At 44.2% G+C, this 27,238-nt stretch overlaps 3 protein-coding genes across 4 annotated transcripts in view; 2 read left to right on the top strand and 1 right to left on the bottom strand.

Annotated features, from left to right (window-relative positions):
* The window catches only part of pacc1 (proton activated chloride channel 1), a 183,485-nt gene extending 180,275 nt beyond the window's left edge, over window positions 1–3,210 (top strand). For both annotated transcript variants that reach the window (XM_076146741.1, XM_076146740.1), the window contains exons 5-9: window positions 223–377; window positions 1,243–1,385; window positions 1,639–1,780; window positions 1,894–2,001; window positions 2,081–3,210. In XM_076146741.1, the coding sequence (XP_076002856.1) occupies window positions 223–377; window positions 1,243–1,385; window positions 1,639–1,780; window positions 1,894–2,001; window positions 2,081–2,257 (725 nt within the window). In that variant the 3' untranslated portion in view covers window positions 2,258–3,210. The remainder of the gene's footprint in view (window positions 1–222; window positions 378–1,242; window positions 1,386–1,638; window positions 1,781–1,893; window positions 2,002–2,080) is intronic.
* A 667-nt stretch (window positions 3,211–3,877) lies between these two features.
* On the top strand, window positions 3,878–18,072 carry znf106a (zinc finger protein 106a). The gene is made up of 21 exons (XM_076146664.1): window positions 3,878–3,968; window positions 5,690–5,772; window positions 6,064–6,125; window positions 7,557–7,751; window positions 8,849–10,720; window positions 10,849–11,335; window positions 11,479–11,548; window positions 11,725–11,879; window positions 12,072–12,132; window positions 12,302–13,352; window positions 13,476–13,525; window positions 14,189–14,334; window positions 14,429–14,563; window positions 14,783–14,899; window positions 15,019–15,210; window positions 15,291–15,353; window positions 15,456–15,575; window positions 15,723–15,794; window positions 15,987–16,058; window positions 16,240–16,386; window positions 16,481–18,072. Exons 2-21 carry the CDS (start codon window positions 5,719–5,721, stop codon window positions 16,535–16,537), a joined length of 5,178 nt encoding a protein of 1,725 aa, XP_076002779.1. The 5' UTR covers window positions 3,878–3,968; window positions 5,690–5,718; the 3' UTR covers window positions 16,538–18,072.
* Window positions 18,073–19,081: 1,009 nt separating this feature from the next.
* On the bottom strand, window positions 19,082–26,830 carry capn3a (calpain 3a, (p94)). The gene is made up of 21 exons (XM_076146665.1): window positions 26,579–26,830; window positions 26,152–26,221; window positions 25,331–25,449; window positions 25,011–25,144; window positions 24,749–24,917; window positions 24,551–24,634; window positions 24,323–24,420; window positions 24,129–24,206; window positions 23,771–23,931; window positions 23,442–23,611; window positions 23,322–23,333; window positions 22,970–23,178; window positions 22,125–22,161; window positions 21,821–21,898; window positions 21,641–21,698; window positions 21,076–21,140; window positions 20,131–20,199; window positions 19,840–19,918; window positions 19,418–19,534; window positions 19,196–19,254; window positions 19,082–19,108 (listed from the first exon to the last, which is right to left on the bottom strand). Exons 1-21 carry the CDS (start codon window positions 26,828–26,830, stop codon window positions 19,082–19,084), a joined length of 2,145 nt encoding a protein of 714 aa, XP_076002780.1.
* Window positions 26,831–27,238: the final 408 nt, after the last annotated feature.

The following is a 27,238-nucleotide window of genomic DNA, read 5'->3' as shown; positions in this document are numbered from 1 at the left end:
TAAAGGACATGTAGGTGTTAGTTTAGTATTGCTATTGAATCGCTTCTTTGTATTCTCATCTCAGGAACACAGTATTTTCATGTGTACCTTCTTCCCTTTCTCTCTGCTCTTCTTGTTTGTAGTTCTGCTACTATATTATAGAATTAAAATAAGGGAAATAATAATAAATTCAATCCATCCTGGGTTGTCATAACTTATTTATCCATCTCTTTCTCTTGACAGGCATTGCTCTGTACCCTGGCCAAGCTAAGCTGCTAAGTTGCAAACATCACAACCATGACCACATTCCACCTTTAGTGGACCCAGGAAAGCAACAGGAAGGCGACTGCATCATCAATAACGTGACTTACTACGGACCATTTATGAATGAAACGCAGGTCAGACACATTGCCAGAAATGTTTGAAAGACGTGGATCAAAGGTCTCAGCTTTATAAAAAGCATACAGCATATGCTTTCTTTCATTCACATTTGTTATTCTCACTCAGGCTGAGTTGTGATACACATGTGTATGAGCTCTGATTTGGTATTGATTGACAGTATTGGAGTAAAAGTTGGCTTGAATGGTGATGACAACCTTGGCTGAACAAATAAAAGGGCCTCCAAGAGTCAAATATTCAGCAACAGCTGACCCATCACATGGTTTGACAAGTGATCTTTGGAAGGTCCAGTTCAATAAAACAACAGAAATGGCGGTTTCATGTTTTCTGAAAAGCTGACACACACTGTTGTGTTGTGTTATTCTATTCATAAAAGGACATAAACTCTATGACCTTCATGTAGCGTACAGCACCCCAAGACCATTTAACACACAAAACACTTAGACTGCATTCTTCGTCAGACTGCTGTGCTTATTGTGGCATTGTTGTATGCTAAAGAATAGCTCTTGGTGATATTGCAGGGAGTTCATTATCATGTGGCATAACCGGTTTGTCAGGTTAGTGAGTTTAACAAACAGCTATGTAAGAAGCTTGTACGGAAGAGTGGATTCATATGACACAGACTGTTTGTGCAATTAGAAATCACTAAAACGAGTTAAAGGCAATATCACAGTTGTTTGACTGGAACTTAAATTGTTGGCACTTACTCTTGTTGTTCTCTACGGACTAGGCCTTTGCGTGTGTTGTATTCAAATCTCTGTATGACGCTTTGGATAAACACGTCTGACAAATGACAAAATGTAAATGACGATACTCTGCAGATGAAGTTGTACCTGACCAAATATACTAACTCTTCTTTCTTAGAAAAATGCTGTGGTGGTCCGTGGCCCATCCAATGTCCGAAGCAGAGAGTTGATCTTCATGCAGTTCAGTCACAATGATTCCAAAGAGGACTTCAGCGCCATCTCATACATGCTTTTTTCCAAATTTAGCGACTTCAATCAAAGGTAACAGCAAACGTGGAAAATGTATGTTATGATGTGTGACCAGTGTAGTAGCTGAAGTAGGTTACATAACATTTTCTACCGCATGGGTTTGTCTTGGTGGAGAAGATGCTTACAACAGAAATACATGAATAACTACACTAAACTGCTTAGAAGGCAATTTGGTCATTTGATAGCTCAAAATACAGTTTCCCCCACTCTTATTATTGTTATTGTGAGTTACTTACTTTTGTATTCTGTACCTCTTTATCTCTAGTGCAAATCAATCAGAGTTCATGATGGCCTGTGAGAAGAATTACTCCATGTGGACATTCTCTGGCGGATTCAGAACTTGGGTCAAGATGTCTTTAGTGAAGACATTTGGGAAACATGATGAAAATGTGGAGTTTCATCAAGAGGTATTTTTTTGATCCAGCCTCATACGCTTTACATATGTATCTTGACTATATGGGAAACTGTTGACGAACATTGAAGTTAATCATATATTAATGGAATATGTTGTCCCTTCCAGTCTGCTGTGGTGAAATTCAACGACAGAAGGCCTGAATTAGAGAGAAGCAATGAGCTGTTCTTTGTTGTCTTTGAATGGCGAGATCCATTTATACAAGAAATCAAAGTGGTAAGTTCTCTTCAGCTCCCACATTCAATCTGTTCTGTCTGTGATTTTGTGTCAAACCAGTTTGCTTATTCCCAAACAGATAGTGACTGCAAATCCCTGGAACTCCATAGCAATTCTGTGTGGAGTGTTTATGGCTCTCTTCAAGGCTGCTAATTTTGCCAAACTCTCTGTTATGTGGATAATCAGGATGCGTAAGAGACATCTGAGGAATAAAACAAGGGAACTAGACCAAGTAGCTTCAGAAAAGCAGTCCTGACTCATGCTTGAAGTCTAATTTATCCAAATGATGGATCCAAGTTACTTTTTGATCTCTAACATGATTGTATGTTCCAAGCTCACTATTCTGATAATCATTATTGAAGATTATTGACACTAAGCAAGCTTATTCTCCTGTAAAATTAGTTTCCTATATAGATTTGCTACCATTCAGACATTTCAAGTTAAGTAAACAGGCTGTACTAAGAAATACACAAAATACCTCTCTCAGGATGGTAGAGTGGTCGTTTAGGGATTGAAAGATTCCTGGTTTGATTCCGGGTTTAGCAAACTCATTGTAGCACAACTGTATCACTTATTTTAACATACAGTGTGTTCTAATTGAACATAAAGGAACGATTCATAATTTCATATAGTAAGTTTTACAAGAATTTATTCAATTCTCTGCTGTTTCATTTCAGAGAAATATTTTCCAAAAAACATTCCTAGGATCACAGTTTTATACGCACATAAAATAAGTTGTTGCTGAGCAGAAGACTCCATGTAACCTGGGTGTCTACAAGCTAAAAATGAAAAGAATGTGAATTTACATCACAATATTGCTGGATTTTAATTATATTCTAAAGGGAATATTGTGGAAAAACATTTATTTTGAAGGCAATATTATGTCATCTATTAATGTGTCCTCCTTTTTTTTCAAGGCAAGGATGTTTCATTGTCATTATAACGGAGATGTTGCTGAACCGAGTTAATACAATGTCCTTTGACTTTATGTTGGTATCAGTTTAAAGCTATGAGATTTCATTTAATCGAAAATCATTCCTGTAAAACTGCCCTCGACCTAACATGTACACTCACTGCTGTTTGTGTTTGATTTTTGCTTAACATTGTGAAATGTGTGATGTTGGAATTTACTTGAAATGGTCCATGTTTTATCACACGTTGTATGTTTGCAGAGATTTTAGAAAATAAAAACAATATATTTTATCTGTATTTAAGGGTTATGTTATTTTTTATGGCCTAAAACTATTATTAATTGTGAGATGAAGAGCACCCTAATATGTGATTTACACACATTCATGTGATATGACAAAACAAAACGTGTTTTTAAAGTGGCTTGTGAATGCAACATACTTTTGTTTATTTTGGGTGCAGAGCTGAATCTCCAATTTCCCAGTTAACCTTCCATTCTACATAGTAAATATGTGAAATATTGCTCAGGCTCTTCTTCTCATGAGATTGGAGCAGGGCCTTCGGACTGCGTTCCAGAGTAGAAATGATGTAATGTGTTGTATATTGATTGATATCATTAACTACTGAAGCTAATAACAGCAACAACTCCCCCCCCCTCCAATGTATGTTCATGTACATCATTGTCCAGAATCTCCCAGTGTCACCATACGGTTTCAAATTTATGGAAGCCTCATATTTATAACTTTGTGTCTCATAATTATAACTTCGTAACTCATGATTATGATGTACTCGTAATGATGAGGTTTTATATCATAATTCCAATTTAGCATCCTATAAGTATGAGAAATCAGTACTTATCAATTGGGAAAGTTTGGCTGGCTTCCATAGATTTTAGATGTGATGATGTCACTGGAGGGTATTCTGAACAGTACGTGAACGCATCTTCGGTTGTAGCGTAGCTCGGGGGGGCGGGGGCTCGAGGATGTTGTTGTTAGCATTAGCTTCGGCAGTGCTGCAGTGGATGAGAAAATGAAGTAGTGCACTTGGATGTTATAAAGGTAGTCAAATTGTAAGATATCACTGTTTTCCATACATGGCAGCATTTTTTGTCAGCTGTGCACCCTTGTCATCCAAAATTGGCGAACATTAAGCATTGAAACTGGTGTTGCAGCTGATCTCGGTGTAACGAGTCGCTGGCTAGCATGCTCAGTTGCTAGTTTGCTGAGCTATCCTAGCAGCTTATACTTTAAAACAGAGTTAACTATTTCAGAAGTCGTGTTTGCATTACTGTGATTGTGGTTCCTGATCCAGGCATTGTCGCTTTTCCTTCCGCTAAATTCTAATGAAGCTGAGAAAAGAATGCAGTAAAGGTAGCCGAACGCATAGATAGCGGCTAGGCTAACAACAAGATGTACTTTTGGGCAGCCCAGTATTGCTTGCAACTTTATCGTTAACACATCACTAAAGTTTATGACACTGCAAGCTCACGTTTTGCGTCACAGGAGTGCAGATTTGAGATGTAGCTGTTATCTAAGTTTCTGTTGATTTTGCCTTTGAAACTGTCGGCCATTGTTAGTGACAACCCCGCTTGAAGACGCGTCTGTATTATTCTTTGTGAAACTTACAGGATAGATTTAAAGTCACGTCTCAAACTTGCAGTTACATTAAGGTCGAATCTGTTAACTTTGGGTTCAACCACCTTCCGCAGAAAGTGAAGAAAGTTGTTTGAGAAACAATGTTGTGTTTTCTGAATGAAACCCTCCTCTCTCTTCTCCACACGCAAGCATTCTTCTTTGACTCACTAGATCGCTGCTTTGACCCACTTGCACACTGTCCAGCCTGCTGCAGATTCAAAGGCGGGAAGGGAGGGAATATGACCCCCGGATCACGCTGCTATTAAAAATAACTGTCTAAAGTCCCTCTGGCACTGTGGGGCTGAGTAGAAACATGATGGCGGCATTGTCAGGCATTTCATCGCGTCATTAACAGGCCACATACAGACCATAGACACGTCCATATTAGAACATGTTCATACTCTTTATCCAACCTTGATTTGATTTGTTACTGATTAAGGTGGTTGCTGGATTGTTACGATGAAGGTTAGTACAATGATGATTCACTGTGGTGGAAACATTGTATTGATAATAAATTGTACACATTGTTAACTTCCATCTCTATCTGCAAATTTCAGTTACACTTCAATGAACTTCTGACAAAGACAACAGTCTGTAATGGAGAAATGTAATGTTTCAATCTGTTATTTAGATCAAAGATGAAGATAAATTTAGGAGAAGAAAATGTTTCCCTCAAAGCATCCACATGGTTGTTAGTATCACAGTGAAGTAGTTGTTGTTGGTGTAGAAACATTGAGCAGCTACAGCTTTACACTCCAAACATTAGAGTCATGGCTCGCCTTAGTTTGTTAACCTCTTTGTGACTATGTAACAAGCCCAGACGTACTCCTGATGGCTCTGCTTCCTGCCCGACGTCCCGCTCCACCAGCAGGATAGGATTAGACCAGTGACCAGGTTGAAATGTGTGCTGTTATGTGCCTCGGCCGTCTTGTTGAAGTGAAAGATGGGAAAGATTGAAGGAAACTTATAGAGGCAGATTGGGTGTCTGCATTCCAGCTCAGGCGTGAGGTGTCCTGCATGCCTACAGTTTGATTGATTTGTGTGATTTGTAACTTGGGTCAGTCTACACTATTTGTAGTTGCTATGGTGATATCGCAGACCTTTTGTGAATGCTTTAAACTAAAGTTGATCCTCTCTGTTGACAGTAATGGGCTGATACTCCACTGCATTCAAAATGGGAAAGTCAAGAAAGTGCATCCTGTGTGAAACTGTTCACGTCTCCAAGCAGGTAAGTCAACCTCACATATGACACGTGTGTGAATAGTGTACTATATAAACAGTACGACTAATGTAGTAATGATAATGATAATAACTAATATCGTTGATTTTTGTTGTTTTGTTGTGTCTATTGCTATCAAATCTTTTTCTTTTGCCTTTCTACCTAGTACTTTTGAACATTTGGACCTATGCTATGGCTTAGGCCGTCAGCTTGAAATACCTGTCAGCTAACCAAACAGAGTGTCTGAGAAAGGGAAAGGATGCCTGTAAGGAAACCTGTATGCTTGGTGTTTATCTGCAGGAGATGGACGAGCACCTGAGGAGTATGCTGCACCACAGAGAGCTGGAGAAGCTCAAAGGCCGGTGAGTTCCTTAGATTCCCTCCCAAAATGAGCTACATGCACAGATTGGTTGAGTTTTTTGACCTCACAATGAAAGGAATAGCCATATATTTGAATTGAATGGTTTTAATTTCCACCGAACTAGGAATATTCATTAAATAGTTTTGCCTTTGATTCTATTCTATTCTATTCTAATCTATTTGGGTCAAGAGGCACGTGCTCTGCTTGGGCACGTGTCTATTACTGTTATGGAGAAAGTGGATACGGGGGGCAGCTGTCCCAACTGTGGCACATATATTTAGGCCCGATCCCTGTGGAACATCAGGCATGACCGCTTGATGGCAGCTGAATATCTCGTGACTCCTATGTAGATTACTAAAAGTATGTGGCCCGTCCGTGACTGAGTAGTTAATAAGTAATTGAGACCCCGTATAAACTTTAATTTGCACGGCCAGCGACGTCATAGCTTGATAACTTTGTAGAATCACAAGGGCACTTTTCATTCATCTCTTCGTCCAGAAATAGGATGCCAATGGCACACTTGACTTTTGCCACTTAGCACTTACTTTCTTAGCTCTGTGCTAAGATGCAGTAAAAATAAAAACCATACTTTATCGAAAGTGATTCTCAGTTTTCACTTATCTCGCTCTTGCACTTAATGAATAAAGTAATGGGAAAAAATTGAAAAAATGCAACCCAATCTTGTTGATCAAGAGTTCGCCAGCTGCACGAGCAGGTTGCCATGACACAATTTAGGGAGAAACAAAGCAGGAGCGAGGAAAGTCACCGCCCATCTCCGAACTACAGTGTGACATACTTGGGTGAGGCTTATAAGTTTGGATCTTGAGCAGCTGTACACGGCTCCAGTTACACTGGATTTCGGGTTTGGTCATCCGACCTACTACCCTGTTCAGATAACACATGCCAGCCTGAAAGGGGGCGGGATTCTCACTCAGGGATGAGTCTGGGGTCATAAACAGACATTACCCTCTGCTGTGTCTCAGAGCACAGCGGACACCATCATGAAAGCGTGTTAGGCTGAGGGCGCCTTGCCTCTCTGCCCTCCACGCGTTCCAACGCTGTGCAGCGTGGCTGGTTGTGGTATGTTGCCTGGGTACAGCCTGGCTCGCCCTCCTGTCCTCGCCCTGCCACCTATGTCCTGCTGAGGAAAAGGAAAATAAGATCAGGATGACAACAGTTTAACAATTTACTTTTTTGGCATAAGAGAAAATTCTAAGTTAGTTACCTCCTGATCTGTGACAGATAGAGAATTTGGACTAGTTATTTTTAAGGATTGTTGAGTATTCTCCTCTCCTTATTTTGTTTATTTGATTCTTATCAGAAGATAGAGCCAGACTACAAAGTTCCAGGCTATTCAGGCAGAAGAACCAGACTAGATCAGAACGATGCCTGAAGGAACCATTGATCGGCCACTCTCTCCTTCCCTCCCCAGGGACTGTGGACACGAGTGCAGAGTTTGCAAGGTAACCGTGGCAAGTCTGACTGATTATGCCAGCCACATCTCCAGCTCTCTGCACAAGCAGAACGTGGAGGCTGAAGAACTGAAAAACGCACGGAAAGGCCACGATGAGTTCTACTTTGACAAGGAGCTGGTGGACCTGATCAAGAAAAGGAAAGACCGAATCCGGTAAGCTTTGTTTAGTATTTGTTGGGACTTTGTTTTTTGCTTGTTGATGATTTAGACTAAAGGCAAAAACATATTTAGTTGTATGTAAGTAGATGTCATACATATGTAGATTAGGGTATTATTGGCAAAAAGTCAGGTTTTTACCTTTTTATTAACAAACCTATGAGTTAACTAAACGTAATTTCATCTTAAAGCTGTGATGCAATATTTGTTTTAGGGAGTGTGCAAAACTATTTTCATGATGATTTTATTATTGAACCACACAAGCAAAAGTAGTGGATAGCTCACAGGCGGTCTGTGTGTCCTTATGCCATGTATAGTCACATTCTCCACTGTGGCCTCACAAGCCTCATTTAGCTGATCCCTGCTGCTGCACCACACTGGTCTGAGTCGTGTCTCAGCCTCAGCCTAAAAAAAGCTCCACTGCAGTCTGCCTCAACTTATCTGGTCATATCGCATTTTTAAAAAAAAATGGCGACACACAAGTCTTGGATTTTAACACTGGCGCTCTGACTGTAAAAACTAAAACACGAGTGTGAATTGAGTCGCTGTGCATTGTTGGTTTAACATACATTTTTGGTACATGTGGCCTCCCTGGAAACCAGAAAATGTGTTGAGGCTGTTGCAGACAGTAACTGGTGTGCAGCTGTCAACTAGTCACATGCTGGGTTTGGCTTCCCTCTGCAGGTCAGCGCTGTAGGTCACACCAAGCCTGACACATGCCAGCTCTGTGGCAGGGGATATGGTTACTACAGGGACAATATTACATTTATAGTGTATGACATAGTGGTTTTAATGTGTTTTCCACGCATGCAAATGACTACAAATAGTGTGTTCTGTCTTTGAATCAAAAGAGGGTGCATAGTTTTTCAATGCGTTTGTTCTCATGGCACTGTGGCTGCAACCCCTATATTCCTCCAATTGACCTTGAGGTGCCTACTATGTTCTAATGAGGCTCAGGATCTGGACTAATTCTATGTCTGCACAATAATAATAGATTCTCTAGACACAGTGCCAACTAAACCCTAGAATTTAGCTTGGTACATATGGTAATAATAATGTGAGATATACTGTATGTATTTATGTTTTGTTTGCAGAAAAGAGGAGGTTGCTGCTGCAAAGAGGGCAAAAGAAGAAGAGCAACAAAGGAAACAGCAGGAGTTTCAGCAGAGGCTACAGGAAGCGAAGGGACGTTTGCGGCTGGATTATGCCTTGCAGCAAAGCCTTCGTGACTTTGGTGGTTCCCTTCGCCAGAAAGCCTGGAATGGGCGCAACAAGGATGTGGTGGAGGCAAGACCTTGGAAACAGGGAAAGAGTGCCACTTGGCATGCTCAAGAGCCCCCTAACTTCCAGAAATGGGAATCTGGAGCGCTTGGCGGCGGAAGCTTCCATAGCCAGGAGAGTTTCGGCAAAGCGCAGTGGAATCATCGCAATCAAATAGGTCGTCATACCTGGTTTAGTAACGACGGCGGCAGCAATGGGTTCTTTGAGCAAAACCCCATTCCCCAGTACTCGCAAACAGGACAGCCTTCCTTTGGGTCTTCTGCGAGGCATCAGCCGCCACCCGGTGTTTCTGGTCTCGCTGCAGGCAAGTTTCAAAGCCCTAACCAGAGTAACAGCGAACGTCAGCAGGGTAGTAACGGGCATCAGAGCGGGCAAGCACGAAACGCAGAATATGACCTCAGTAGCCCTAAGAGCTTTGGCAGCAATCAAAAGCTTGACAAGACCTGTCGCTGGTCACCCTATCCAGTGTCAAAGGTTATTGACTCCGCACCCAATAAGGATACCCCCCACAGCTCAACAGAGAAGCACCCCAAAGACTCCACGCATCACAAAAAAGTCAAATCGGCAGACAAAACTTCCTCCAACAGACGGTCCCGGCCTGAACAACAAGCACCACCAGTCACTTCGAATGGACAAAATGTAAAAGAGACAAAAAAGCCCAGTACCAAAACAAAAGGAGAGAGGAGTGGCAGTGGCAGTAGAAGCAGTAGTGCTCAGAGAGACGGCCCTCACACTTCTGCCCAGGACACCTCGAGTCAGAAGCCAAAAAAAGATAAGCTGCTGCAGAAAGATAAGAAGCTGTCCTCTGCTGCTGTTGTTAGACTGGAACCTCGCCCCAAGAAGTCCTCCAGTCAGGAGCAGGAACAGCCCAAGTCAACCTCAAAGCTCAGTGGGCTCAGCTCAGAGTCATCTTCCATCGGGCCGTTACAGTCAAGGCAAGCTCAGCAGTTCCCTGAAATTCCGAAAAAACCCAAAAGGATGTTAGAAAAGGGGGCGGCCTCTTCAGATCGCCCTAGCTGTTACAACAGGGTACAAACGGCACTGCTGCACATCGCCGAGGGGAAGCAGAAGGAGCACGCCGAGAATCCGGTTGGAGTGAACAAAGAAAACAGTTGTAGGCAGAATGCAGCTAAATCGGCTTCATTGGAATCACTTACAAAACCTGAAGTGGCGTCTTTAGATAGCAGCCAGTTTCTCCAGTCAGTGCACGTTAGCACCTCAACCGTAGAAAACTCTGAGCCTGCTTCTTCAGCCAGGAAAGACCAGGAGGAGGGGAGAGCGGAGAAGGAAACGCATCCTGGAGCCCCTGATGAGGCCATGCAGGTTGTCGAAGCGGGGCAGGGCTCAGAGAGTGACGCCTCCAGAAGTGGCGGTGAAGCGTCGACCACCTCTGGGTCGACCGCGTCAGGTCTGTCCAAACTCGACCTTCCGCCGGCCCTCAAACGTGACCTGACCAAGCACATCAGCTCCAAGAGCAAACCGGGCACCCGCGAGCCCAACCTGAACAGCGCCAGGCGGGTCCGTAACCTTAGCGAGTCACGGAGAGGCGAGTCGGAGAAGGAGTCGGGGATCAAACCGACTGTACGGCAGCTCATCAGCTCCTCCGGGTCTCGGCGCAATGTAAACTGGGACCAAGTGTACCAAGAGGTCAGAAAGAAGCAAGAACAAGGAAAGGGCATGCCAAGGTGAGGTGTTGAGCTTAGTTGTCTTTTCTTTTTTAAATTACACAGTGATTCTTCATATGATTAAAGTCATAACTCATCCACTCACACTTCCAGGTAACATTAATAACCTTGCCCATGCCCCCATCTAGGTTTGGAATAGAGATGGTGCCATACGACCAGGAGGAGCATAGCCAGGAGGATGAAGACAACATCCCCCTGCTAGAGGGATTTCATTGGGAGTCACTGACCGACATCCCTGATTCGGGCCCCTCAAGGAAACGATCCTTATCAGAGAGCAGCGTCGCCCCTGACCGCTCTTCATCCGCTCACTCCCTATTTCCACCGCACATCTCAAAGGAGACGGCACACAGAGTAGGCCTCAGTCCTCCAAGGACACTCAACACCGATCCACAAGGTCCCTCTTATTCTCTCAACCACCGCACCGGCGACAATCAGCAACGGCAAGAGGTGGAGCCGCTCGGTCAGTGTGAGACAAAAACACAGAAGCAGCCAGACAAAACTGTGTTAGGCACCGCAAAGGCCCCCCAGCCATCTGAGTCAGCGATTGGAGACAGCAGTTCGGGAACGGAGCTGTATGATGGTCAGGGAACAGGGAAGAAGCGAAGAGCTGCTGGGGTGAGTAATAAAGAGAAGCATGTCTGTCATGCACATAAGCAAAGTCAACAATTACAGCGCTGTCTGTCTGACTGTCTGACTGACTGTCTGACTGTCTGTCTGTCTGTCTGTCTGACTGTCTGTCTGACTTTGTTCTCTTTCAGGACGCTCCAAACCCAGAGGGTGCTTGTTTGGAACGAAAGAGTAAAAGAAGAAAAATCAAATCCAAGAAAGGTTAGTATGTAAACTCTTAAGTTCACTTTCAGTCCGCTCCATCTCTGATAATGTATGTCAGTGCTAAGTCTTCACTAACCTGCAGCATAAACTATAAAGACTTCCTTCAATCCAACTAATAATGCCTCATAACTCCGCCATTGACAATACACGCATGTTCTTTGTGTACAACACAGAGCGTTCACAGATCGACCAGCTCCTGGCTGTGTCTCTGCGGGAAGAAGAGCTCAGTCGCTCCTTGACGACGGTGGACGACAGCTTGAACCAGGCAAGAGCGGCGCTGCAGGCTGCCTACATGGAGGTGCAGCGCCTCATGGTGGTAAAGCAGCAGGTAGGTGTGAGGGGTACAAACGATTGGCTGTAAACCACTGATGGTATTTGTATTCTAGTCATTTGAGCTACAGTGCTGTATTTCCCTTGCTTTTAGTGAAAATTCCGGGTATTTAGGATGATTACACCTCTTTACTTAGAACCAGAATGATTCACTGTCTGATCTGTTCTGGTCTGGCTTCTGCTTTTTCAGATGGCTACAGAGATGAGCACACTCAGAAACCAACGCATCGACTTACTTAAAGGGATGAAGGGTAAGGATGTATTTCAGTATTAATGATTCTAGTATGTATAGATTAAAGATTTCCCTGCATTTTCATTATATTTGTTTGCATGACAAGAGTTATTCCTTTTATGATGATGAGTGCATTAACTGCGATAAACAGAGGAGCAAATGTTTTTTTTTTAAATGTTTTTTGTAAGATGGTTCAGAAGATGCACCTCACCTCAGCATGAAAGAAGAAAAGATGGATTCACACGCCGTCTCCACTGTGCCGCCCACTGCGCCGCCCACTGCGCCTTCCATTGCGCCTTCCACTGCCGCTAGCCACGCTGATCCCAGTGCCTCCCCTCCCTCCTCCAGCCTTCTCTCTATGCCTGTAGTTATCAAGCAGGAGCCCCAGTCTCCCGTCTATGTCGGCAACGTGTCAGACCCTGTGGAAGACACAATCCACTGTGCTCACAGCACCACGCCAGAGCAGAGTGTTGCAGACCCGGCCAGCAACCGTCAGCCATGCGAAACTAGCAAAGAACAGATATGGGAAAGCATTGGAGCCCCTGCCGAATGCAAGGAAAGCTCTTCAGGAGTGGTTCAGGCAACGGAAAAGGCCATGCAGGCTACCGGAGACGCCCTCACTCATTCTTCCGACTCTAAAGTCTCTAGCCGGAGGAGCTCGGCAGTGGGGAGCCTTGCCAATTACACAGCCTCCCAGTCCTTTGAACCCCCCTCAGTCCCCTCAGAGTTTGCTTTACCCGCGTCCCCACCTGAACTGAGGAATGGAAAGCGTGTAAGGAAGCTGAAGAAGAGGAGGGTGCTAAAGAAAGCACAGGGGACGGAGCAGCCCGAGAGCAGCGACACAGAATTAGACGGCGAGGCCTCAAAGCCGAGGTGGACCCGGGCACGCAGAAGACCCAGCGAAGGGTCTCAAATCAGTACCTCCACTCTGCCAACCGCTGTGGAAGATGAAGAGAGGGACACGGTCTTGGAGAAGGAGCGGCAGGGCAGTGAGGAGGCCTCTGGGCCATTGAACAGAGCCATCAAACTCGAGGAAGAAGACTCTGCAGTCACTACGGAGCTGATGAAGTTTGACACTACAGAGCCAGAAGAGAGCATGGAGGTCAGTGCATATACGGATCGGCACGTCCAGGTCCCGGGCCCCTGCGAATCTGAGCCACAAACGCTGGCGTGCAATGAGGTCACCTCCACCAGTGACATGGATATCTGCATGTCTCCTCCTGTCAAGACATATGAGAGGTGAGACTGATCTTTTTTTATACATAGGCCTTTTTAGATGGAGTCTAATCACAGATGTGTTGAGATTAAAGACTAAAGAGAAATGACTGCAGCTTAATTGTCCCCACGTTTTTTCCCTCGCAGCGATCCTCAGATGTCCCTCACATTGCCGAAGACATCAAAGACATCGTCAGGTACGTTAGAAAGATGAAAGCTCTACTGCATATCACACACGGTTTCCCGAACGTCCCTCCTGCTGTTGTCAGTTTACTGTAATCTTCTGTAGTCTTTTTTTTTATTTAAATCACCGTAAACAGACTTTGTTCAAATGCGATGTCTGTACGAAGATCACAGGGACGGCTCGTCGGCTCTCACCAGACTGAAATAGATGCTGCGGAGTAACCAAATTGCTTTTGATGTCTGGGGTATTCATAGAGCCGTGGAATGCAGAAGGCTCTGATGAAAGGACGCGGCTCTCTCTGAGAATGTGTATATTTAACCTGACACATATGAATATATAAGTACAACCTCTCCTTTCATGCTCGGTGCTGAGCGGTCAGATAACACCTTTCATTATCTCCCCTCGGACTACTTCATTATTTATTGGGACTATTTTGTTCCGGAAAGGTCAAGCCACTATTTGGAAAGGAGATAAAGCTTTAGAAATGTATTGATAGTATAAAGAAAAAGTAAATTTCAGGTTAAATTTCCTCTTTTATCAACAAATTGGAGCTGGAAATTTTTGGGAGCTATTAATCGCATTTTGATGAAATGGACAAATCTGATTGAATCTGTTTGTCAAACTATAGCAAGAACGTTTCAATATTAAGTTTTGGGGCGCGTGTCTTGTTTTTCAGATGCGTCTTCTGATCCTGGCGAGGAGGAAATTCCCACTGAGGGTGCATTCGAGGGCCACCAGGAGGCAGTGAACGCCATGCAGATCCACAACGGACTGCTGTACACCTGCTCCGGCGACCGAACCGTCAGGGCCTTCGACCTGGCGGTGAGTTAAATTCCTGTTTTTGTCTTTTATCAAGGGAGAAACAACAAAGCAGCAATAGAAGAATGATCGTTTCTATCCTTTGTTCTTGTTTCAGAGCCATCAATGCGTATCTGTATTCGAGGGTCACAGCTCTAAGGTGAACTGCCTGCTTGTGTCGGCGGCTCCCACCCTGCATCACCGCCTCTACTCCGGCTCCAGTGACCAGACCATCCGCTGCTACAGTCTCAAGGTGAACGCACGGATCCATCTCTCAGAGTCGGTCAGGTTTCAGAGACTCGTCATTTAAGTCTTTGTGTGTAATTCGTTGGCGGGACGTTGAAGGATTTGTTTGAGTAGATGGAATGTATTTGTGTATTCACTCCAGGGGCACAAGCTTTTCAATGACTGTGTTTCAAATAGTTCATGTATCGATTTTGACCCTCAGTCTTGTTTTTCCCAATTTGGACAGACGCAGGAGTTTGAGCAGCAGTTCTCGCTCTCAGACCGAGTCCTCTGCCTCCACAGCCGCTGGAAGGTTTTGTTCGCCGGCCTGGCTAACGGCGCAGTGGTGACCTTTAACCTCAAGGTGAGTCCTCAAGAACAAATCAACATACATTCAGCAGTGAACATGTCACACCCGCCGCAGTGCTGTAAGTAGCGTGAAGTCATGACATTTCTCTGATTATCATTTTGCGATTCGTACAGACAAACAAGCAGACGGATGTGCTGGAGTGCCACGGGCCGCGGGGAGTGAGCTGCCTGGCCACATCGCAGGAGGGAGCACGGAAAATCCTGCTGGTGGGCTCCTACGACAGCACCATCAGTGTGAGGGACGCCAAGAACGGACTCCTGCTGCGCACGCTTGAGGGACACACCAAGACTGTGCTCTGCATGAAGGTCAGCTGGAGTTTGGAGGTTTAATGTCAGATTTTTGTAGTCGGGGCTCATTTCCTGACTTGTTTCTCTTCTGTCGTCAGGTGATCAATGATCTGGTGTTTAGTGGCTCCAGTGATCAGTCTGTCCATGCGCACAACATCCACGTGAGTCAACATATTGATCCAAAAGGATTGAATATCATATCGTAGGATGAAAGCATTTTCTCATGTCGTAATCTGGAACATCACACTTGTGCCTCCCTACAGACCGGAGAGCTGTTGCGGGTGTATAAGGGCCACACACACGGTGTCACCGTGGTGGCCGTCCTGGGGAAGGTGATGGTCACGGCATGTCTGGATAAACTGGTCCGAGTCTACGATCTGCAGGTCGGCCTCTTTTACTTATCTGTCTATACAAACGAGACATTGTCACTTCCTGTACACAAGTTTGGAACAAAGACAAATCGTGGAAAAGGTCTCATGTCTTTTCGGAAACATTTTTAATAGATTTCAACTTCAATTATTTCTTTACAGTCTCAGGAAAGGATGCAGATTTATGGTGGACACAAGGACATGGTGATGTGTATGGCTGTCCACAAGAACATGGTGAGACACCGGCTCAGTCCTGCTATAAGCATAGAAAACGGGACTTGAAATGAGAAAATGAAAACACATATTGGGCATGATGTAATGCTTGAAATGAGTTTCTAAACCAGTCAATGGTGAACATGCACACCTGTGATGTCTCTGGTGCTGATGGTTTTCTTAAACCTATTATTTCTGTCCTTTGTGGTTTAGATCTACACAGGCTGTTATGATGGCAGCGTGCAGGCCGTCAAGCTGAACCTGATGCAGAATCATCGCTGTTTGGTAAGATAATGGAGAGGGAGTGGAGCTGTGAGGTGAACGAGTATGTTGACAGAGGAGAGAGTGGAAAATCCAAAGCACTGACGCTGTATTTTAGACTCGGGTCTCTTAGCCACATCCCGGCTCACTGCGTGTTTGTAGCCCTTGTGGGTCTTAGAGGTTAATGGTGTCGTTGCTTTCACAGTGGCACGGCTGTTCGCTGGTCTTCGGCCTGACTGAGCATCTGCAGCAGCACCTAATCAACGACCACACCAGTCCCAACCTGCAGACGCTCAAGTGCCGCTGGAAAAACTGTGACGAGTTTTTCTGTGCACGCAACAGCTCCAAGCAGGTATAAACCCCTTTACTCATCTCATTCTAAATATATATAGGCGTACGTTTTTGTCATCAGTTCCCTTATGGAAAAATGGATTTCTTTCCTGCAGGGAATGCTGAGGCACATGCAGAAACACGCTGAGGAGACGGCTGTCCTGGAGCCATGAGGGCAGGAGGGAATGCTGTTTCCCTCTGAGCCCTCACTCGTTCTTTACGTCCCCCCCCTTGTTAACCTCCCATATTGGGGGGGCTGTTCTTGGGACCCACTTATCTTATCAGCGCTCCTGTTTGAGCCTGGGCGAGTGGCGTCTGTTGACTCCATCCATTATATTCTGTGTTGGAATCCAACCTTTTTCTCAATAATGAAAGGAGGGTTGTGCTGTTTCTTGTACGTTCTACACCTTCTCCTCTTCTGTCTGACCATACACACGTACACTTCCTCCTTTCACTGACCAAACTAAGACAAACGTGACTTTTTTTTTATTGAAGAAACTTTCAGTGTTGCCAGTAGCGGATGGGTGGCTTTGCTTCCTTTGTAAGTGATACAAAAGTCAATATTAACATGTTTTCCAGATTGGTTGGCTGCAATATGGCATGGAGGTGTTTTTATTGTTGTTACAAGTGCATTTGTGATGTGTTATGTTGAGCAACCTACTTCTTTTTCTTTTGTTTTCCGAATTAAAGCTTCCACGATTCACTCAAAGGCGGCCCTAAAGCTTTGAATTCAGACTCAGAGCCTAACGAGTGATTCAAACCTTTTTGGAAACTCACAGTGCCGAGTCCCAGGGTGCATTTTGTTTCAGCGTTGATGCTTGAAGACTTATATGTTTTCAAGAAGCTTCACAAAATGGAAAGCGAATATTTATTTATTCATTTTTGGTATGTTTTAGGTTTGTTTGTTTTTTTGTCCGGAGAAAGACCTTCCTAACACGTTTTGTTAGAGGTTTTGGGATTGGATTACATTTTGATGTGTTGCTCTTTGATATTAAAGCGTTGAGGGATTTGGTGCAGTGTCGTGTGACCTGGTCTGAGATTGCCACTTGAGGATTTACATTTGCAGTGATAAGAGAACAAAGACGTGTGTGTGTTTGTGCGTGCGTGTGTGCGTGTGTGTGTGTGTGTGCGTGTGTGTGTGTGTGTGTGTGTGTGAGCTTGTTTAACCTTGTGTGTTTATTCTTCCTCGTTGTTTTCCACGGGTGAGAGTGTATGATTGTTTTTATGATAGAATTTACTCGGGAGCCTCGTGCACAAAGCACGGGAGCTCTTGTTCTATTTCGCCAAAATAGTACTTTTTTCGACGAAGAGGCATTTAAGTGGAGGTGAAAGATGTTTAGAGGAGGTGTTTGAAGGAAGAGCTTGAAGGACAGAATTAGGATTCATCTCCCATGCCACACCTCACTCCCTATAAAGATAGACCTGTTTTAACCAGTGTGAAAGCCCAGTTGATGCCCTCTATGCAGCTCTTGGTTGTTACTCTTTTGAGGAATTTCTTCTCAGCCCAGTTAACCTGATGTTCTCACAGCCGCCATCTTCCAAACTCACCTCATCTGCTTATTTATGAAGGAGGAAAGCAGTTTCCCTCCTACTTGGCATTCCTGAGTTTCTTCAACAAGTATTTCTGTTGTTTCCAAACTTGTGAACTTGTAACAGATATTTTCTAAGAAAGTGCAATCGAATAAGTGTTAATAATAAAAATATGTTGCAACATTATAAATCATTTGTCAGTGTTTCTTTCTTCTCTTTCTTCTTTTTAGTCATCACAACTGCTGGAAAAGCATTCACACCAAGAACTACACAATCATTTATTTGATTAAAATGCAATACACTCATCTGACCAAAGCTTTAATAGGAAACCACAAAAAAAGCCAGAAGCCGTAGTCTTTCAATTCCATGTTTTTCTCCACGGAGAGTCTCGTTTCATGAATCTTGTCCATCCACATGCAGAGCTGAGACCGGGCAAGTGTCAGGAGTGTTCTGATTGTGGAGGGAGGATGTCGAAAACTGGATGGGGGGGTGAGGGGGGCGGGCGGGGGGGTTGGAATCCCATCATCCGTATTGACTGAACAGCAGAAGCAATTGCACCAGGCTCCGTTGATGGGGCTGGCGAAGACGAGCGCTTGAACCTTAGCTGGGCGATTCAAAGGGCCCCACAAGATGGTTGACAGGTTGGTCTGTCTGTTTCATGCAGGAGGCCCACATTTGTTAGCTATGACCCTGCTTGTACCACTTTGTGATCAGAAATGTTACGGTAAGAGCGATTCACTAGTTTATCCACTTGAGACCTCTGTTCCCTGGGCTGGCAGATGTTGGTGACAGATATGAAACAGTGAACTACAAGAGGAAAAGCTCACTGGAGAGAGGTTCTGTGAGGTAAAGTGACAGAAAAAAAGAGAGGTTCTGTGTGTTTGATGCCTGAGAGAAGTACAGTACGCGTGTTATGAGAAGGCTAATGGAGTGAAGAGCTCAAAAGAGACTGAGGGATAAAGGGAGGAAACATGCGAGGGAAAGAGCGGAAAGGGAAGTTAGAGGGGACTGAGAGGAGGAAGAGGAAGTGAAAGAACGGAGGAGAAGTGATGAGTCTTGAATGGGGTTCGGGTGGAGGTGAAGTAGATGAGAGTGAATGGTGGTCAGGCACTGTGAGTAATGAGGTAAAGGCTGGCAGGTCTGGTCCTCCTGTGGAGTGGAGCTCGCCAGGGAGAGTTTGGGCTTTTCTATGCATACATGGTCAACTGGAGCCACTGTGTTTAGGGAGAAAGACGAGTCAAATGAAGGAAGAGCAAATAAAAGCTTCAATATACATAACTCGGTCTAAACACAGCTCTTACCTCCAGGACACTCAGTCGGATTGTGCCGTCTCCATCCTGATCAAAGGCCTGGAACGCTCCTGCAGGCAAACATGGCACAGTGGATTTATGATTCAGCACATTATTATCTCAAACTATTGACTCTATGAATATTGATTAACACACTACTTTTGTCCAGATCAAACCTGAGCCTTTCTCTGACCATCCGGGGGACGTGTGTGTGTGTGTCAGTCACAGACTTACTGAACATGCCCTCCAGTCGAACCAGGCAGCTGATGAAGCTGTCGAAGTCGATGTTCATGCTCTCGTTGGCGTAGCGCATGGTGATGATGTCGTACAGCTGGTTGTTGAGACGGAAGCCTGAGCGGGACACAAGACACATGACTGTACAGTGACACGGACATTCAGAGGATAAGTTCAAGCTGTAGATTCCTACTGTTGACTGAACACGGCACATTCATCACCCATAACATGTGATATCAGAATCTCACTAAATAGACTATAATAAAGTAGCAATTTAGTTTTTTAGACATTTAGACTAAGACTGATCTATTGATTATTCTATTGCTAAAACAAACAAGTATTCAAATTCGATAATAATTATTATGGCACCTATATTATCATCCTGTCTTAAGAATTGGTCGTCTCGCTGTAAATGTTCTCACCTGCATCATTGACAGCGTTCCTCATTTCGTAACTGTTGATGCTTCCAGTCTGGTCAGCATTATAGTGCTTAAAGATTCCCTGGAAGAAACAAATGTTAATACAATAGTGATATTGTTATTAAGTTTACTGATCAGAACTGTTTTGACTGTTAACCACTTCAAAACCTTAACTCTGACTCCTGCTATGTTGATAAAACACATTAACTCACTAACAGACCTTCATGTGTAAATACAATATATCTCATAAGGGAATGGAACTATGATAAAAATCAACATGAGAGGGAGTCCCACCTGCCACTGTTTGATCTTATTCCACAGATGACGGAACTCCTGCAGATTGAGTCTCCCTGTTCCGTCCATCTGAACACCAGCAGTTAAGACCACCCAGTAAAAGCTCCAGTCAACTCATACAGTTATGTAATTGATCATTCTTTTAAAGCCATAAACAACAAACAAAAAATAGAACAATCAAATAGCTATATATGTATTTCTGTATCTATCTATCTATCTATCTATCTATCTATCTATCTATCTATCTATCTATCTATCTATCTATCTATCTATCTATCTATCTATCTATCTATCTATCTATCTATCTATCTATCTATCTATCTATCTATCTATCTATCTATCTATCTATCTATCTATCTACCTACCTACCTACCTACCTACCTACCTACCTACCTACCTACCTACCAACCTACCAACCTACCAACCTACCTAGCTACCTACCAACCGACCTAACCACCCACCCACCTACCTACCTACCTACCTTCCTTTCTTTCTTTCTTTCTTCCTACCTACCTACCTACCTACCTACCTACCTACCCACTCACCCACCTACCTACCTACCTACCTACCTACCTACCTACCTACCTACCTACCCACCCACCTACCTACCTACCGACCGACCTACCTACCTACCTACATCCTTCCTTCCTTCCTTCCTTCCTTCCTTCCTTCCTACCTACCTACCTACCTACCTACTTACCTATCTACCTACCTACCTACCTACCTACCTACCTACCTACCTACCTACCTACCTACCTACCTTCCTTCCTTCCTTCCAACCTACCGACCTACCTACCTACCTATCTATTCTAATTTTATCATTATTACAGTGGAGGAAGGTCAAGGACATGTGGAGGTCAGGTCCAGACCCTGCCATGGGGTCTCGGCAGGTTGTGTATCTCACAGGAAACACAGCCAGCCCGATGCACTCGATACAAAGGATACGTCCATCAGAGCAATCATGCTCCTGCAGCTCTCTAGACTGAAACCCTCAGTGTTCAGATCCTTATCTGGAGGATGACAAACACAGGGAAAGACAGCAGTGTAAACAATTAGTACAAGACAAAACATCTAATGTCTGGGTTGCACATGGACCTTAGTTTCACTATATACCAAGGATCCAACATGCTAAAATATGGCCAGTGGAAAAGGATAGAGTTGGATGCAGATGAATGTGAGGTACATTTCAGAGACATGACCATTTATATTGTCAATAAGTCTACAGAAGAATTGATTTTTACTGAAGTGGTAGTGAATTGCCATCATGACAACATCATGACAACAGTAGAAGCCAATGGAAATGCCTAAACATGTAGTTCCTCTAATTGCCCCTAGGTGCTGGCACAGAAACATCTGAACTCTAAAATCAATGTGAAAAACCTTTTTCTCTTTAAATATTCAAAATAAGCAGAATTTTACAGCATCAGAGTATTTTTTCCCCAAAGTGCTCACACTAGAAGTCTCAATTGTCTCTCAGTAATACAAACAGTCCAGTCTGGACTAGACTCACGTTTGGTGATCACTCTGTTAAGAACATTTTTCAGTTCATTGGCTGTGATTTCCATTTCCTGTAAAAACAGACAGGACAGGACTTAGTCCCTCCTTTCAACTTTCAATGAAATATTTAAGAATGCACAATGTTGACAAGTTGGCCTTCGACCCCTCAGGTCAGTGTCCTCCCTGTACTCACATCTCCAGCTATCTCCTGAAAAATGGTCCTGAACTGCTGGTCCTCCTCGCTCTCCTCCCCCGCTGAGGCAGGAGCCGGCTGGAGCATCGTGGAGCCACAAAGAGAGAAGGTGATGACAAGAGGAGGAAGACGATGTGGAGGGAAAAAGCATGTGAACTCCTTTTTTTTTTTACACAAGCACATTTCCTCCAACTTAAAAGTGCAATTCCCTTATTTAGCATTATTAAAAACAGTTTCCCATCAATTCCTTTGGTCCATAAATGCTCTACAATGTAAAACAGGAGCAGAAAGAAAAGACACTTACAACTGGGTGGTCAGCCTCAATCCTGTTCTCTATCTCCCTGGGTGAAGACAAACAGCAGTCACCATGGTGAACCTCTACTATAAGCCTGATTATCCCTCTACCCAACCTTGTTTTGTATTTTTTTAATCAGAAATTCAAACTATTAACATTGGTATTATATCATATTATATCATCTAAAGCCCTTTGGTTATTTAAATCCCATCCATTCCAGGTTTTTGTCCCTCAGACTGCAAGCGGCTCTGCATGCTGTCTGATCCTCCAGGGCAGCAGGGGGCGCACGGTTGTTGAAGCTGGAGTGTGAATGTACTGAAAGGAAAGTTTACCGGGGCCTTTCCAAATCTGAGGTCGCTTGTCCTAAAAAAGATTCCATAACAGCTTCGAGCTGCGGACGATTTCTTCCAGCTCTACAAATTAAAATGCCGTTAAAATTGTTTGTTCTTGGTGGTTTTTGTCCCCCCCTCCGCCAAGATCCCTGACAACCCCCCCACCCCAATCACAACAACACAAACCCACAATGAACAAAGCTTATCATGAAAAATAGACAGTAGACAATTCACCATTTAAAGTGAGCATGAGAAGACTGATTAAAATTAAACAAAACACTGACTTAGACAACGTTCAATACCTTCTAATGAGTGGAAATCAATATTAACTCCAAGATCCAATGTGGTACAGACATATTTTGACAATCTGCTCTTGTATGAAACATGAGATCATCATCATAAGATTTGCACCAACAACTCTAGCAGTGTGTGTGTGTGTGTGTGTGTGGTGTGTATCCCCTCCCTCCCTGTCCAGCCCAGCTTGCACCCTGCAGGCCACCCTGATCTCCCTCACCCACTCACTCTGAGGTGTTCCTTTTTTCAGAGAAGACTCGCAGGATGAACTCTCCCTCCTGGTGCGGCTCGTAGGTGGAGGGAATGATGACGTACTCCCCGGGGCTCAGACGGAAACGCTGGGTCACCTCGCGCAAGTTGATGTAAGACTTGGATCGGGCCTTGGAGGAGTTGACCAGGAAGAAGTCCTTCTGCATGTGCTGCTTGTTTCCATGCATCTGATGGGCGGATCAGATCAATTGTTATGTAAAGGAATTCAAGAAGAATCAAGAATTCAATCTGGAGATATTAGTATAGAAACAAGTCATGCAAGGTGAAATGAACTTGCAAACCGATGCTCCACTGTGTGAGTTTCCTTTACCTCCTTTGGCACCTAAGAGCAAACAAAGGTAACATTAGCGTTTGTGTAAAATTGCATAAAATACGTGACTGATGTCTGTTACGAAAACTCACACCGGCGATTGTGAACTTAACAGAACACCTCGTAAATGGCGAATCCGATGGTATACAGGTTAGCTCCCAACTTGCGTTCTTTGCGTCTATTCTTCTGCATGAGTGCCACCACGAAGGTGCAGGCCACCTCGTTGTCCTCCGAATCATCGTCCTCCTCCATCAGACGAAGGCGGTACTGAGGATTGGTCCAGAAAGTATCTGCAAAGTGTTTTTTGTATATTTTTCACTGATTTCTAATTCTCTGCTGAGCCACCCCTGTGAAAAAAGACACACTTGATTCTAAAGATAGCGACAAATTGGTGAACATGTACACCTGATGTCACTATGGACTGGATCTCATTCTTAGCTTGGAGGTACCTGGGTAGTTCCTGCAGCCTCCAGCGGAGCAGCCTCTCACCCAGCGGCCCTCGTTCACAGAAACCGTCCACTTGTGGAGCTTTTCAACCTCCAGGGCGTCTGGCGTGAGGTTACAGATCTCAATCTTGGTGTAGTTCTTCTTGAAGTCCTCAAATGACATCCTGGTTAGGAAGAACATCTATGTCTAGCTATCATGTTGACCTTTGGCATCATAAACGGTACAGTTTGTATGTTACTGATCCTCAAAGTTTGAAAACATTGGCACACAAATTGGTATATTTTCTACATATTTCACAATTCTTTATATCATACAATAGATTGCCACTACACATATAGGTAAGAATAAAATGTGACTCACCAGAACTCTCCGTCTTCAGCGCTCTGGTGCTGTAGTTTGTCTTTCTCAGTCCTAGAGAGTGCAGTCCACTCCTTAGAGCTATAAATGAATCAAAAGAACAAATAAATAAACAATTACAATTACAATTAGACACCAGGTCTTCTATAACACAAATGTAGGACTGAAAGAAAAGAGGAGCAAAGATAGTTGCTCACTTGTCACTCCAGGGACCGTTCCATTCCACCTGTCCCCACGGGTTCCTGAGACGCACCAGACGCATCTTAGAGTCCTTGTGCTGAGACGCTGCTTTGCACTGTGGGAAAACATCCAGAGGATTACCTGCGTTGTCTTTACTTGTTGGATACGTGAATGCTTGAAGCCATACAGCAAATATCATCGTTAGAGATAAGACACAATATTTCTTTCATGGTTTCAGGTCTTACCTCATCCACTGCCGTCACAGAGTAGGCGTGTCCCTTGACGAGTCCCGTCACTGTTCGAGTCTCAAAACGAGCAGGAACCAGCGACTATAGACACACAGATCCATAATGTCATGACACTCTCTATATTACCAATTAAAGGTGATGAGAGAGATGTACTGCAGTGACTTTGATAATATATATTTCACTATTTGGACTCACGTCGATGGAGCAGCCCATGAGAGAGCCTCTTTCCAGAGCTTTCTTCATGATCTTGTAGAGTTCTTTGGGAGCTTCCTTCATCTCATAGAATTCAGTGACTCCACCGGTGAAGTCCTCCATGGCCTCAGTGGTGTTTCCACCCTTCAGGGCCTCATAGGAGCCGTGGAGCCTTTAAATGTAGGAATCAGACATTTAGCTGATCTACATCTAATTTTGGAAAGTTTGCGTGGCACTAAATGATGACTCAGCGCCTGTAACTCACTTGGCGTAGGCCTTCTCCAGCAGGGCGCTCCAGAACTCATTCCTCTCAGCAGACTTAGTGAAGACCAGCTGGTTGTTGAGGGTTGGGATGCGGTCGTCAATGACAACGTCCACCCAGTCGCCATAGCGCCAGAACTGGAGGAGAGAGAACAAAAGTGACCTTCAGCAAGCAAACTTAGAGGTGTCGACAGCATCAGCTCATATACCAGCAGTGTTGATTGATTACTTAAAATCAGAGTTGGGCCACATGATCACACAGAAGTGGTTCGTAAGACGGAGCAACAACTGATCAGGTAATTGATAAAGTAGATCATTTCTGACCTGGAAGTGGAAGATGCCAGCGTAACTCTCGCTGTAGCTTTGCTCGTGGGGAACAACACGATAAAGAAGCTTCTCGTTCAAGGTGAGACAAGCAATGGCAGCCAGCAACCAGCAGTCACCTAGAAGTGGAGAAACATTTCACTGATGTTCATTCATTCATTCATTCATTCATTCCTTCCTTCATTCGGCAAATGAGATATCAATACAAACAGCAAAGGAGAACAGCAAGGTCTCTGGACATTAAGTGCTGACTTGTGTGTTTTCTTGTTTTCAGGTGTGTGACAGACAATGCAAAGTGTTTTAGCAGGGAACAGGCAACAATCTCTGCCTGGACCTTTGTCCCTCTGGCCCCCTTTATTTTCGGTCTGTACTGGACAACAATGAGAAGTGCTGCTGGTTGGATTCCCTTCCAAAAGAGTAAGCACAATATGCAGAGGCCGTGTGTAGGGGAATGATGGGGATGTCTGCTCCTGTTATGCCGAAGCAGCCTGAATACACACCAACTAAAAGTATTCCATAAATGCACTTCAATGCAGGTCACTCAGAATGTGATGTCCTAAAGGAAAATGTGTGGGAAGTTAACTTTTCTCCAAATTGGTTTGTGCTTTAAGGCAATTCTCTTCATTTTGGTTATTCTAAATATGTCTGGATCCAATTACAATCAATACGAATTTGCCTGGAATCCATCTGAGTTCAGTATAAATTCAATGGCACTGAAAGGTTCTCAATCCTGTCACTGATTAGGACCAAACAATCTAAATGAGCTAAATCCTGCATGAATTCTTAATTAAATTAAATTAAATTAAATGTAATTTATTTACCCAGATCTCCCTGGCAGATGTCTGTCCTGCTGGCTCCCCCCACAATGAACTGAGGGTTGTCACAGATTTCCTACAGACAATAATAATAAAAACTCAGAGGGGTTAAAGTGCACCAAGGATTACGTCATTGTTTTTAAACAGGAAGTCAATATTACTGTTAAATTAAAGCTCGATTAGTCTACAGGTATAATTATTCTTTCAGCATGTGCAGCCACACAGTAACGCAGCTGTAATCCATCCATCCAATGCTCCTCCAGGTCAAATTGGCACATTAGCAGGAGAGAGAGAGATGATTTTCTCTTTGCACATTGGTTTCCCCCATGAAATAATCCCACATCAGGGTGGGAAAATACAGCATTTCCATGCATTGTGCTAAAACATGTCACTCCATCTGCCAAACTGTCTCACCCTCCTCCTCCTCCCCTACCTTAGGCCTCTTCCAAACGATGTTCTTGACCTTGTTGGACTTGTGCCCGAGCTCCTTGAAACCCAGGGACTCCACGGTGGCTGGGAAAGAATCATCTTCAAACAGGCTTTTCTTCTGAATGCACTCCTGTCTCAGGACGCTGTAGTCCTGTCCATTGAAGCGAAGGGGCTTGTTGAGAGACCCTTCCCCATCTCTCCTCTCTCGTTCCCGGATCAGCCGGTCACAGAAAAAGCCAGCTGGTGTGTACGGCATTTTGTCTCCGCTGATTTTTTTTTACTGACTTTTTGCACTTGGACTTAAGTCTTACAAGCCTAAAACCCCTGGCATAAATCCAAACAGCTTATGTCTGATTGGCTCTTTCCTTGTGTGACGTCCCCCTACCCTTTGTCACAGAGTTGATGCAAAAACTAGGTGTGAAAGAGGTGCTCGCTCCACATGCATTGACCTCTGCACTGTCATGTGTATACACACATATGCACAGAAACTCACACATAACGTAAATGTGTATTTGTTGAGTTCCTATTGGCCAGCTGAACAATGATCCTTCCCTGGCTGTAGTGCCCCGAGTGCCAGCATTGTTGGGTGACACAAAGGCCGGTGGGCCGTGCCACAGGGCATGTAAAGAGAGGTTGGTAGATGCCCTGCCTCAGCAGAAGGCAT

The sequence above is a fragment of the Genypterus blacodes genome, unplaced genomic scaffold (genome assembly GCF_046128005.1).
Source record: "Genypterus blacodes isolate CSIRO-AG114 ecotype Tasmania unplaced genomic scaffold, CSIRO-AGI_Gbla_v1 ptg000033l_1, whole genome shotgun sequence".
NCBI classification, from domain to species: domain Eukaryota; kingdom Metazoa; phylum Chordata; class Actinopteri; order Ophidiiformes; family Ophidiidae; genus Genypterus; species Genypterus blacodes.
This window is presented reverse-complemented; position numbering and strand designations above follow the sequence as displayed.

Excerpts from the sequence above, each read along its gene's own strand:
- capn3a (XM_076146665.1), bottom strand. The coding sequence starts at position 26,830 with ATGCCGTACACACCAGCTGGCTTTTTCTGTGACCGGCTGATCCGGGAA. Across the intron at positions 24,635-24,748 it reads TCATGGGCTGCTCCATCGAC|TCGCTGGTTCCTGCTCGTTT; the intron begins GTGAGTCCAAAT and ends GTGTGTCTATAG. Across the intron at positions 23,932-24,128 it reads GCTGAAGACGGAGAGTTCTG|GATGTCATTTGAGGACTTCA; the intron begins GTGAGTCACATT and ends CTTCCTAACCAG.
- znf106a (XM_076146664.1), top strand. The coding sequence starts at position 5,719 with ATGGGAAAGTCAAGAAAGTGCATCCTGTGTGAAACTGTTCACGTCTCC. Across the intron at positions 10,721-10,848 it reads CAAGGAAAGGGCATGCCAAG|GTTTGGAATAGAGATGGTGC; the intron begins GTGAGGTGTTGA and ends GCCCCCATCTAG. Across the intron at positions 15,576-15,722 it reads TCCGAGTCTACGATCTGCAG|TCTCAGGAAAGGATGCAGAT; the intron begins GTCGGCCTCTTT and ends ATTTCTTTACAG.